Source organism: Salvelinus alpinus, chromosome 19, assembly GCF_045679555.1.
Source record: "Salvelinus alpinus chromosome 19, SLU_Salpinus.1, whole genome shotgun sequence".
Classification (NCBI taxonomy): Eukaryota; Metazoa; Chordata; class Actinopteri; order Salmoniformes; family Salmonidae; genus Salvelinus; species Salvelinus alpinus.
Window position 1 is genome coordinate 39,624,927 of NC_092104.1, and position 12,076 is coordinate 39,637,002.

Sequence of the window (12,076 nt, forward strand, 5' to 3'; positions counted from 1 at the left end):
TGAATTTATGCCACAAAAGCACATTTCTGACCACAGTTAATTCTAGTCAGGCTGTGGAAATCTGACCTAGACAAACAGCATGTTATTTCAAGTTTTTTGTTTTTGTTTTACCGACATCTCGATATATATATATATAATACAAAGATGAACAAATGGCACAGCCTTTTGTCTGGGCATGATGTAGCTTAATGACAAAGACCCTGTTTATTCAACTTGGTGTCATTCTCTGTTTTGCAGGACCTCAATGAGATGGCCAGTACTGAGAGACCAGACTGGCAGAGTGTGATGACCTATGTCACAGCCATCTACAAGTACTTTGAGACCTGATGTGATCTCTCCACCCAACATGGCAAGCACAACCTGCAGTCCAGCCTGCTAGCTCCTCTGACCTCAGCGCACCTCCAACACTTCAACTCGACATTCAACTCAGCTGTTATGCCTCACTTCACTGAGCCACCCTTCACCCCAACACCCAGCCATGCCGCACACCGTCCGCTCTGTCTCTCGTCTAGACGCCTTCTAGTTTGAGTCACCATAAGAAACGTTCAAATAAGCTCACTGTTGACTTCCTAAAGCTAATCATGGTTATTTCTATGATGAACAGTCTGGCATTTTTCACTGACACATTTTTAGTGTGATGAACACAGCCTAAGGGCACTTCAAGCACCTGTTCAGGGCCTGTTCTGTTTGGGATGCTATTTTTACTCTTATCCATTACTGGATAACCCAGTTGAGGTGATCCTCAGTCCAGATTGTCTGGTTAAACCAATATGATCTGATCTACGATAAGAGCCTGCAGATCTACTAGCTCTACTCTCCGTGACCAGAGTTGGGGAACATGCTACAGACTATCGCAGCCTTTGTGCCTTGCACCCGGCTTTGATTCTTCTAACCAAGTGGTTATCCCAAATGTTTAAGCCAAACCATACCCAGTGTGCAGTGTGTCCACCCTAGTAATCATGGGACACATTTTCTATGGAAATCAGACAAGGCATTTTTTGCTCCATTGTCTTCCTGACCCATTGAACACTGTGAAGGGGCCTCTTCTATTATGGATTAAGTGCCTGTTTGATTTACATCGCTGGAGATTTACTAAGAGACGGTTGGAGCAAAAATTGCTAAATGAAATGTTTCAATGGTCCATGCTTTCAAAGCATCTTTGGAGGAATCTAAGTGAAGCTTTTTAGAAGTGATTCTGCAGTTCTATGAACACTAGCTACATCATAAGGGAAAAGCTGTCAGGTGCTCTCTTGGTCACCTGTAAGATTCAAGTTACAATTGAATGTGCTTTTGGACTATTTTTAGGAGAGTGATCATTGCTACGTTAACATAATTTGTTTTGCTAACAGAGACCAACTAATAGAAAACAATGGGCTATACAGAACCAACACAATGTCTTTCAGTGATCGTTTTCTCAAATAGAACTGTCTTAATCCTGAACCAAAAAAGTAACTTGCTCAAGTGTCCTATCTATGTGAAGTCAAGGGCTAGACTTGCCAAAAGTCCTAGCTCTTGGTGATTTGATTGTGGTAAATGTTTCCCCAGCATGTTGAGTCTCAGGGTTGGATGTTCTCTTGTTGTTGTCATCAATCATGATAGGGGAAGAGTTTTTGTCAGATGCAGAATGCATCCGTTTTGCTGCTGGAGCCAAATGTATTAACACATTGTTCGTTTTGACACATTACTTCCACCAACAGCAGACTGAAACTCCCAGGATTGGTCACAGTCCAGTTGTCTTGAACTGTAAGATTTTTGTGTTATTAGAGACTCTGAGCTCAACAATGACTAAGTTATTGTGTGTGTAACCTAACTCTGTAACTTGATATACTCCATCTTGCTAGTAACATTTAACATGGGGGAGGTGGGGGGGGGGGGGGGTGCAAATACTAACTACAAGAAATGCACAAGGAACTCATAGGTACATTTTATATTTGAGCTTCGTGTTATCACTTGCCACCCAATTGACTTTATTGATAAAGCTGTACTAACACTAATCATGTGTAAATCAATTCTATGTAGTTTACATAGTCACGAAGAAAGATGTTGGAATGAAGAATGACTGCGTTATGTTTATTGAGCCTCTGCTTATTAAAGTTTGTGTGGGTTAATTAGCATGGTTTAATCCACCGTGGAGTGTAGTGATGCAAGTGTTACAAATGTTAATGTAAACTTCATATAATGTGAATCTATGACTTTTCATCACACTGCTGCACTGATGTCTCTCCTAAACTCATAATGTATGATGACGATTTGCCTTTCATGTGGTCCCAACCACACTCCTGTATCATTTCAGAATGGTACAGTATGCAATTGATACTCCCTCGTTGGCGTACCATTTTGGCTTAGGCCCCCTTACAGCTATGATCTAACACACTTGCATGTGACCATAACTTTGTAGGGACAACATTTTTCTGAATATATTTAAAAGCACATTTGCACCTGTCTGCTTGACAAGCCACCTCCCCCCCAGCTGTACAGGTGCACTGCATGGTGTTTGACAGAAGCACAACTTGAAACACAAGTGCTAGGTTTTTTGTGTCGATCAGTGTGGTTGGCGAGTAAGACTGAGCGGTTAAATGTTGTGTTGGTAGTCCTTTGTATGGATAAATACTCATTTGTGAGAGCGCATGTGCTGTTATTATTATCATTATCATGTACGGTATTTACTATTGAACAGTGAGCACAGTATGTCAACTCTAACTAATGTATTTATGATTCCCATTGCTATACTGCAACCCGGTCTTAAATTTGATTTGCATAGGATCCAAACACTAGTTGGTCTGCAATTATTCTATTATGTGAAGCTTCTCTGCGCCTTCTTGCCAAGTGTTAAAAATGGAATCTCTTGATCATGTTCCAATGGACATTGGTATTGATAAGTGGTCCTTCATGTTGTGGTCTATGAGGACTGAAACCTTGCCCTAACATTCTACTCAACTGTACAGTGTAGACAGAATGTAGTTGGCCTAGTAGATAATACAATGTGTTAAAATATCAGGATGATACCATCTTGACATATCATCACCACTGAAGAACATTGGTCTGGTTTGCTTGAGTTCGTTCAATAAGTTGCTCATATTTTCCATGGCTTCTGTATTTCGCTCTGCATTGTCTTCCATTTCTTTCTACACTACATCACAAAAAATGTGAAAAGAACTTAAAGCATGTTTTTATTTTTACGGGTCCGTTAGAAGTTCATTCTGTTTACTTGAAAGGTTGAGTTTTTCTAAGCTGCATTCTTTTGGTTATTATTAATGGTGCCTTTTGCCTACACATGTATGTCATTCTTGCCAGAGCTTTACTTGGTAATAAGGAGGCCAAGAGACCCATGTTTCCTTTTGTCTCATTCTGTCTCTAAGTCATGATTGCCACTATATTAATTGCCAATGGAGTATCTTGAAGCAAAATGTATCCTGTTGATTGGGTAATGATAATATCAAGAGTATGGTGTAAGCCAAATGCACATTATGATAATCAACAATTCGGCAAAAAAATCAAAAGGCTTATCTGTATTTATATTGTTTTGTTTTGCAGACAAGTAATATTAAAGAATCATTGCAACAGGAATGTGTTATGTTTTGTGAAGGCATAAATGAATTTGCCATGTGGTTAATTCAGTCATATCCTGCTTTTGATAGAGTAAGAGGCTATGATTTAACTGTTGCACTGAATGTATTATCAGATTACTGGTCTGAAGTTAATGAAGGCACTGATAAACAAAAAGCATTCCTTGCTTGTGAAACAGGCAACACTAATATTAACTCTACTCTGTAGTGCTAGGGCATATTAAAGCTACTGAGATAATTTAGATCAAATTAGATTGTGATGAATGAAGTGTTTAATTCAGTCCGCTAGCCTGTGGGATTTGGAATACAGCAGCAACCTTTGTTCTGATAAAGAGCGATTATATATACTGAACAAAAATATAAACGCAACATGTAAAGTGTTGGTCCCATTTTTCAAGAAGCAGATTAAACAGCATGATCATTACACAGGTGCACCTTGGGCCATTCTAAAATCATGGGCCACTCATGATCATTACACAGGTGCACCTTGGGCCACTCTAAAATGTGCCGTTGTCACACAACACAATGCCACAGATGTCAAGTTTTGAGGGAGGATGCAATTGGCATGCTGCTCAGGAGTATTTCTGTATTTTTGTTCAGTGGAATGATGCGATAAGACCCAGATTCACCCAAATAAGCTGTTTCTCTATGAACTGTTTGGTAACTGTTGAACAGATAATGATTTGAAGGTTTTAACAAAAAAATGTATATTTTATTGTAAAGACAGGATTCATATCAAAGTGAACCCCTCAGTAATGGTGTATTATTTTAGTTTGCACACAATACAACACAAGTCAAGAGGATAATATGGAGATTAAAAAATATTCTGATTCAAGACCTGAATATTTCCAATATGCACAATCAAATGTGAACTTTAGCCAGTGATCTCATTCCCAAGTCTTGGGATAATATCTGTTCAAATGTCAAAGATGAAGTCCATAGCCTGTAAAGTCTATTACTAACATGGCAAATATTACCAGATGTGAAGATAGGTTTTACAGTGTATACCAGATGAAGAGCTCAATCACAATGCTTTCCCTTCCATGTGTTTTATTCTGAATAACAAATCAGCCAAAACTTTTTTTTTCTATGTTAGGGTTGTGCGGGTCAGCTGTTTGTTCACCTGAACTCACCACCAGTTGCTAATTTAACGCAATGCATGGTAAATCTGGTTTTCTGCAGTGGCCATATAGCATTTACTTTGAGATGGAGCCTCCAACCACATTTTCAGATCAAGCATAAATTGGCTTTAACCCATCTACAATGCCAGACTATATGTGATGAAGTGAAGGCCTGCAGCCTACCCTAAAAGTAAATTTATGCTTGATCTGAAAATGTGGTAGGAGACTCCATATGTGTGACGCAGAGCCTCTGGGTGCATGCAGAGGCCAAGTTGAGCTCCATACCGAATTGCCATGCGCCTCCCAAATGTTGTAACAATGCGGAGGGCACCTTATAGGTCTACATTGACATGATTGGTTGACGGTAGGTGGGAGCAGCTGGTCCTGTATAAACACAAACTCACTTCGTTGACAACTTCCTTCACAACAGCTCTGCTCAACAGCTCTGGCTTAGCGCAAGAAGTATGAATGCACTGAATTCTGCAGAGGCCATATCACTGCAAATGCTGCATGATACGCCTTTAACCCGCACATTTAAATGTAGAACATGCACTGTACAATTTTCTTAAACATTTATTGGAACAATAATGTTTTTCTTCAAAGTTTCATAATTTATTTATTGAATAGGCTATTTAGGCCTATTGAACAGTAGCCTAATGTTTTTCTGAAACAGAAAATCTCAACAGCGTAAATTGATACCTTACACATGCTTTTGTGAAAAATAAATCCTATTGAAATAAACTCCGAGATTGTCCTCTTTGTCTCAGTTGATTGATGTTAACATTTTCTGCCCAAGTTCCCAAAAGCATTTGGCTATTATCCTATGTTGTGCTGCTGGGGTCACGTGTCAGTCTGGTCCGCCTGTGCGATATTGAACCGAGGAGAATCGGTTTAAGCATCAGTAGTCAAACAGTGGTAGCGCACAAATTGCCTATCAAATTACGTTCCCCGGCTATGATCCTTTACAGAGCGCGTTCTATCTGACGCCACTTAAAACGTAGGCCTATAATATGAATTACTTTATTCGAGCGATGTTTATTGACATGATGCAAACTATTTCTATTAGGTTGTGATTCATTTGGAATAAGACACGTCGAGGGATACATTGAAAAGGTACTTTTTTGGAAATGTAAATAGGATTAGAATAGCATTAGATAGAAGTCCAAGGGTTTGTATTTCTATTTAGAGTATTTTATTTAAATCCAATTAATGAATAGCCTAATTAAATATTTTGAAAGTTTATGCAACAGTTATTGATCCGGGTGCGATCAAAATCATTTTCAGCCAGGTATACAGAAACTGGACAGTAGCCTATGCCAAGTTTTTTTTATGGACAATTGTGCTCGGTACATTTTGGGGAGTGTTTGGAATTACTTTATGGATTTCTAGACATTGTATTTACACAGATTATCTTGTATGTTCTGGTGTCCCTCTTTTGATGGAGAGTTACAGGAGGGAGACGAGAGAGCTAGGGAACAATACTGTCACTTTCTGGTAAGGATAATGTTTATGGGTTTGCCAGGTATAGGTTTCCACATGTGAACAGGATGTAGCAGGTTTTACCACGATGATTTTACTTCTCCAGGTAATCTACTAAAGTGTTTTCTGGGCAAACAGTTATACATTAAGCTGTTTATGTTTATTAAGGCCCTGTATGCTCAGTTGGTTTGTATTCATGGACATTATTTGAATTCCTTTACATTTGTGTCAATCTGAAACATATAGTACCTTTCAATTGAGATATCAATGCACTTCGAATACACCCCTTTGGTTTACATCCAACCACCAGGACCAACTGTTGAGCAGAATACTGTCAGAACTCTTGTTGGCTACAACTGTTGAGAAACATTTCAGGATGGAATATAAATGTATTTAACATGATTGACTATTCATGCCCCTCAAGTGCTGTCAAAGAGGACAACTGAAATACAGTGTTATTACCTAGCTGTTGTAAGGTGACTGGGACAGGGTCACACATACTGTTCACATTGAGATATCACTTCTAATCCAGTTGTAACCTTTATATTAAATGTACCACTTTGCACCTTCACTTGTGACTAGGTCTGTGTGATGGTGAACATAATTATGCCTCGTCCTTTCTCACATGCAGTATAGAAATGTAGCCATATTAGGCTTTCTACATTGTCAAAGGGGTTTTCCTACAGAGGACTACCCTATGACTATTAGATCTGTCACTGTTGGGTTACCTGTGGTCAAAGACTGACACAATTTGCAACCGCCTCTTTTTGCGCCTTATACTGTATGTGTGTGATAAAGGTTAAACAGTATGGAAACTTACACAGTGACTGAGATCGGTCTGAAAAAAAAAAAGCTCAGTCCCACCAAAAGGGAAATGTTTCTGAGAGCAAAGGCCTTTCAGTTCCAGCACAGCTGCTATCTCCTGAAACAATGAGTAACCTTCAAAAACATCCTTAGCTTCAGCGTGGGAATTCTCCTCCATAAACATGATGAGAGTTCTGTACGGAAGGAGCTTGGAAACCTCTTCACTCTCACATACAATTCCAGGGAATTCAGTGTTGCGTAGTGACCTCAGTTAATTGACAAATTAGACCTAATTTAAAACAATTGTTGAGTGTATATTATGCCTGCTCTATTCTCAAATTACATTCTGCACTACTTGAATTGTTTTTCTTTTTTTGTCTTGAGCATGACGACACCCATCTAACAAAATCGAAATTATTAATTTGGTGTTCTCATAACCTCATTTAGTGAATCTTTCTCTGGACGTCCTCAATACTCCTCTCCCCTTATCAGGCAGGGGTTGGGCAATCTCATGGGGACATATAGAACATTCCGGTCCCTGAAGCATATTGTTTCCTCGCTCTGGTACAGCTGACATTTAACTCACTGGGATAGTAGCTCCATAACTCCATCGTGTCATTCTGACGCTGGTTATATTTCCCCTGACCCCTGGTTTACAGTTCAGTGACTGTTGTTAATGGGGTAAAGAAGAATTGGTGGGAAGCCAGTTATCATGTGTTAACATGAACACTGCAGTTGCCCAGGTACTTTAGTGGGGGGACTATTTCAGATCTTGATGTTGGTTTTGGATCGAGTATGAATGATGATGAACAGCAGTTTTATGGGGAATACAGTACAGTAATGTAAAGTAAACACTGAAATTGTTACTTTACAGTGTGTTTTACTTGCTACATTGGAAATTCCAGTGTATCATGTCAAATAATACACCGTCAGATTTATTGTTTGACTTGAAACGTGGTTAATATTTGATGGAAATGATCAGTGTAATATTCATTGGTATTTTCTGCAGTCATTTCCTGTTTCGGCATTCAGCACTTCCACTTTATTCACTCTTTCTTCCCTTTATCTGCAGCAGTATGACACTTGTGATCACTTCCTGGCTCAGTCTCAGCCCCATTGGAGTTTCATGCTAAATCGTGCAACAGTGAAGAACTTGAGAGGAGAGCACCAGACAGGACAACGGATACGATAACAGAAGGTTGGACTGCTTCTCTGACCACCAACTGTGGGACTTCTAAGAGGCTTTAAGGTGAAGTGGTCTCAGTGTTTGGAGAGCTCAGCCCTAGTCCCATGCAGTGAGTTAAGCCCTACAGGGTCAGGCCACCGCTACCAGCCTGCAGCTATGGACCTTGAGGAGAGTGGTCCTCCTTCTTCCTCAGTGACCTCGCTGCTCCTCTCACCATGCTGAACGATGCTTCCTCTGTCATCTACATTGTGCTGGAACTGCTGATCGCCATACTATCCGTGCTGGGCAATGTGCTGGTCTGCTGGGCCGTCTGCCTCAACAGCAACCTGCAGAACATCACCAACTTCTTTGTGGTGTCCCTGGCGATGGCAGACATTGCTGTGGGAGTGCTGGGTATCCCCTTCGCCATCGTCATCAGCACAGGCTTCTGCTCCAACTTCTATGGCTGCCTCTTCATTGCTTGCTTTGTGCTGGTGCTCACCCAGAGCTCCATCTTCAGCCTGCTGGCCATCGCCATAGACCGCTACATCGCTATCACGATACCTCTCAGGTCAGTTCAACATTGTATGAACATAACAGAGAATGTGCTAACATGTTGCTGCCGTCATGCTGCTTTCCTCTCTGAGAGTTCAGACCCAATTACGGACAAAGCGGTTAGACATTAAGCTTTGTAAAGATTTTCAATGTACCCTATGAGGTTGTATAGTGTTATTGATTGATTTGCATACCCGTGTTGCAGGTACATTGTGTAGTTTTCATGCCAGTAGCAAATAGCAAAACAAATCTGAAGTAAATCTTAAAACCTGTGAGAGTTATTTTCAGAATAGAGCAGCAGAGGACCGTGCTATTTTTTGAATGAACTTGAAATCTTTAGCCCAAATGGCCAGAAGAGCTTTTTTGATTTCCTCAGTGGATCCAGACATAAGTGGAATCTCCTTTGACTACGAGTTTATACAGACCATGACCCCTCTTCAGAACTATACACATGTCAAAAACGTTAGCCGTTTAAACAACTTGTTTATTAAACGAATATAAATTACATTATGCCTTGAAATGAATTAATAATCAGTAATTACTTATACACTTTTTTGATAGTGTGTGCAGACTTATTGCATCCAAGATAGTTTGTTGTTCTGAGTTTAGGGCTGTGTTCCTGCATCTCTCATAGCTAACCTTTGAACTTTAACATCTTGAGAATGTGGCAGAAATAGGCCAAATAGCTTAGCTGTTCTCTCACACTGACTGACAGACACACTCGAAATAGACGTTCCTTCCAAATGCTAACATTTTGTTTTTAAGCATCTATTTTATTACTTAAACGAGATGTTTTCCCATAAAAAAAGAGTGTGTGAATGATATGCCTATTATAATGTTTATTATTTAACTCACTATCCCTTAACCTCTGGGAGAATCTAACCCTCCAGAGAGACAACTCATGCTCCCCAAGCCAACAGAGTATGTTTGCCTCCAGAGTGGCGCAGTGGTCTAAGTCATCACTACAGACCCTGGTTCGATCCCAGGCTGTGTCACAGCCAGCCGTAACCGGGAGACCCATGAGGCGGCACACAATTGGCCCAGTGTTGTCCGGGTTAGGAGATGGTTTGGCCAGCTGGGATTTCCTTGTCCCATTGCTCTCTAGTAACTCCTTGTGGCGAGCCGGGCGCCTGCAAGCTGACTTCGGTCACCAGCTCGACGGTGTTTCCTCCGACACATTGGTGTGGCTGGCTTCCGGGTTAATCGAGCATTGTGTCAAGAAGCAATGCGGCTTGTGTTTCGCATGGCTCTCAACCTTCGCCTCTCCCGAGTCCGTAGGGGAGTTGCAGCGATGGGACAAGACTATAACTACTAATTGGGGAGGGAAAAAACCCCAGAGATTGTGTGTTTTACTAACAGAGTCCATATATTTTTTGTTCCAACAGGTACAATAGCCTGGTGACGGGCCAGCGTGCCAAGGGGATCATTGCTGTCTGCTGGGTGCTGTCCATCATCATCGGCCTGACTCCAATGTTGGGCTGGAATAAGTCCACTGAGCGCCCCAACAGCACCTGCTCCCCAGGCCTGATGGAGTGTCTGTTTGAAGAGGTGGTTGTCATGGACTACATGGTCTACTTTAACTTCTTCGCCTGTGTGCTAATGCCTCTGCTGCTCATGCTGGTCATCTACCTGCGGATCTTCATGGCAGCTCGGCATCAGCTGAAGCTCATAGAACTAAAGGCTGTCCACGGGGGGAAGTCCCACTCCACCCTGCAGAAGGAGGTCCAGGCGGCCAAGTCGCTGGCCATCATCGTGGGCCTGTTTGCCATCTGCTGGCTGCCGCTGCACATCATCAACTGCTTCACCCTGTTCTGCCCTCAGTGTGCCCGCCCACCCCTCTGGATCATATACGTGGCCATCATCCTCTCCCACGGCAACTCGGTGGTCAACCCCTTCATCTATGCATACCGCATCCGGGAGTTCCGTCACACCTTCAGGAGGATCATCCGCCGCCACTTCCTGGGCCTCCACCGCCGGCAGCTGTTTGAGAGTGGTGGCAGCACTCGCACCTCCACCCACAACAGCGTCTGTGGCTCAGTGAGGGTTAAAGCCAACTGCCTCAGCTTCGACCTCCACACCGAGCACAACACCTGTAGCTGTGAGAGCCATGTCACACCTGCAGGGGCCGTTCTGACCTCAGCGCCCATTCACAACCACCCTCTTGCCGTGATTAGTTTCCACAATCACAATGTGAGCCCCCCTCTGCCACAGCCTCTCATACAGACACAGACACAACCCTTATGTCATCCCCTGCAGTATGGGGACCACCAGCAGTCTCCTAATGGAACGGAGATGGAAGAGGTAAAGGACAGGCAGGATCTCTCCCCTGTCCAGGTCAAATCACTGTTCTATAAACATAAAACCTGCTTCACCAAGCTTTCTGGGGTGTCCTGATGGATACAGAATTGGCACCAGACAGCTACTAAGGATCCCTTAACACCTGGCCTTTTGTGTGAAATTACTCAGATGCTCTTATTTTTTGGGAGTCAGCTCTGAGTGTAATGGTAGATTACTGGGTAGGCAGGCTCACAAGCTGAGGATCAGAGTTTGGATGTATCGCATGTTATCTAGATGGCCCAATGCCAAATACTTGGAGGCATTCTATCAGCAGGGATTCTAATAGTGGAGCCGAGCTTCTACACAAAGGCAGCCATACAAAACAAACTGTATATGCACCATTTATTTTGTATTTCAATTGGACCTTTCAGCTTCTTGAAGCAAAAATCGTTGTAGTTATTTATAGCAGAAATGTGACTTGAATGGTTCAATGTGATTCTGTTTATTCTCTTGGTCTGTGACGTCATGTGGTGCTTAGATCTGAAGCTTCACAATTGACTCTTGTTCTTTGCCACCTAGTGAGCCCTAAAGAAATAACATCGACGTGATTGGATTACTCTTGTGTATTTGGGGATGGCAGGGATGTTTCAAGCGTGTGAAAAGGGGACAGTACTACTTCATTGATTTAGCATGTTTGTGTCCCATATAGATGGACGTGATGATAGTACATTTCCTTTAGACGTTCAGGCTTATGATCTTGCAAATGTATGAATGCAACAAAGCTCAAATCTGCCTAGCTAAGAGTTTTTCAATGATAATGGTTTTAAACTATTTTGAGGAGGATCTACTAATCTACCACTGTGCACTTTCTCTACATTACACTTCTTTCAACTTGTCTAACTGTCAGTAGCACAAACCTGTGCAGATCCTTCAGATATCACAGACAATTAAATGGTACAAATAAATAATGACATACACCTTATATTTTTTACTAAAATGACTCTCTCACAAGTGTTACATATCCATGGCATTCTGTGCATTCTCACATTTCGGATGCAATGCATGCAGCAATACCTCCTGTCCAAAAATAAATCTATTTTTTAAGTAAA

At 41.7% G+C, this 12,076-nt stretch overlaps 2 protein-coding genes across 4 annotated transcripts in view; both read left to right on the top strand.

The window, feature by feature from the left end:
* Positions 1-3,567, top strand: part of LOC139545557 (cytospin-A-like) — a 30,214-nt gene extending 26,647 nt beyond the window's left edge. For all 3 annotated transcript variants that reach the window (XM_071353479.1, XM_071353477.1, XM_071353480.1), the window contains exon 16: positions 238-3,567. In XM_071353479.1, the coding sequence (XP_071209580.1) occupies positions 238-327 (90 nt within the window). In that variant the 3' untranslated portion in view covers positions 328-3,567. The remainder of the gene's footprint in view (positions 1-237) is intronic.
* A 2,023-nt stretch (positions 3,568-5,590) lies between these two features.
* Positions 5,591-12,076, top strand: LOC139545558 (adenosine receptor A2b-like). Its single transcript, XM_071353481.1, has 3 exons — positions 5,591-5,800; positions 8,043-8,706; positions 10,076-12,076. The coding sequence occupies exons 2-3, from the start codon at positions 8,372-8,374 to the stop codon at positions 11,082-11,084; spliced, it is 1,344 nt and encodes a 447-aa protein (XP_071209582.1). The 5' UTR covers positions 5,591-5,800; positions 8,043-8,371; the 3' UTR covers positions 11,085-12,076.

Coding starts and splice junctions, on each gene's coding strand:
- LOC139545558 (XM_071353481.1), top strand. CDS start 8,372: ATGCTGAACGATGCTTCCTCTGTCATCTACATTGTGCTGGAACTGCTG. Junction 8,707..10,075: donor GCTATCACGATACCTCTCAG/GTCAGTTCAACA, acceptor TTGTTCCAACAG/GTACAATAGCCTGGTGACGG.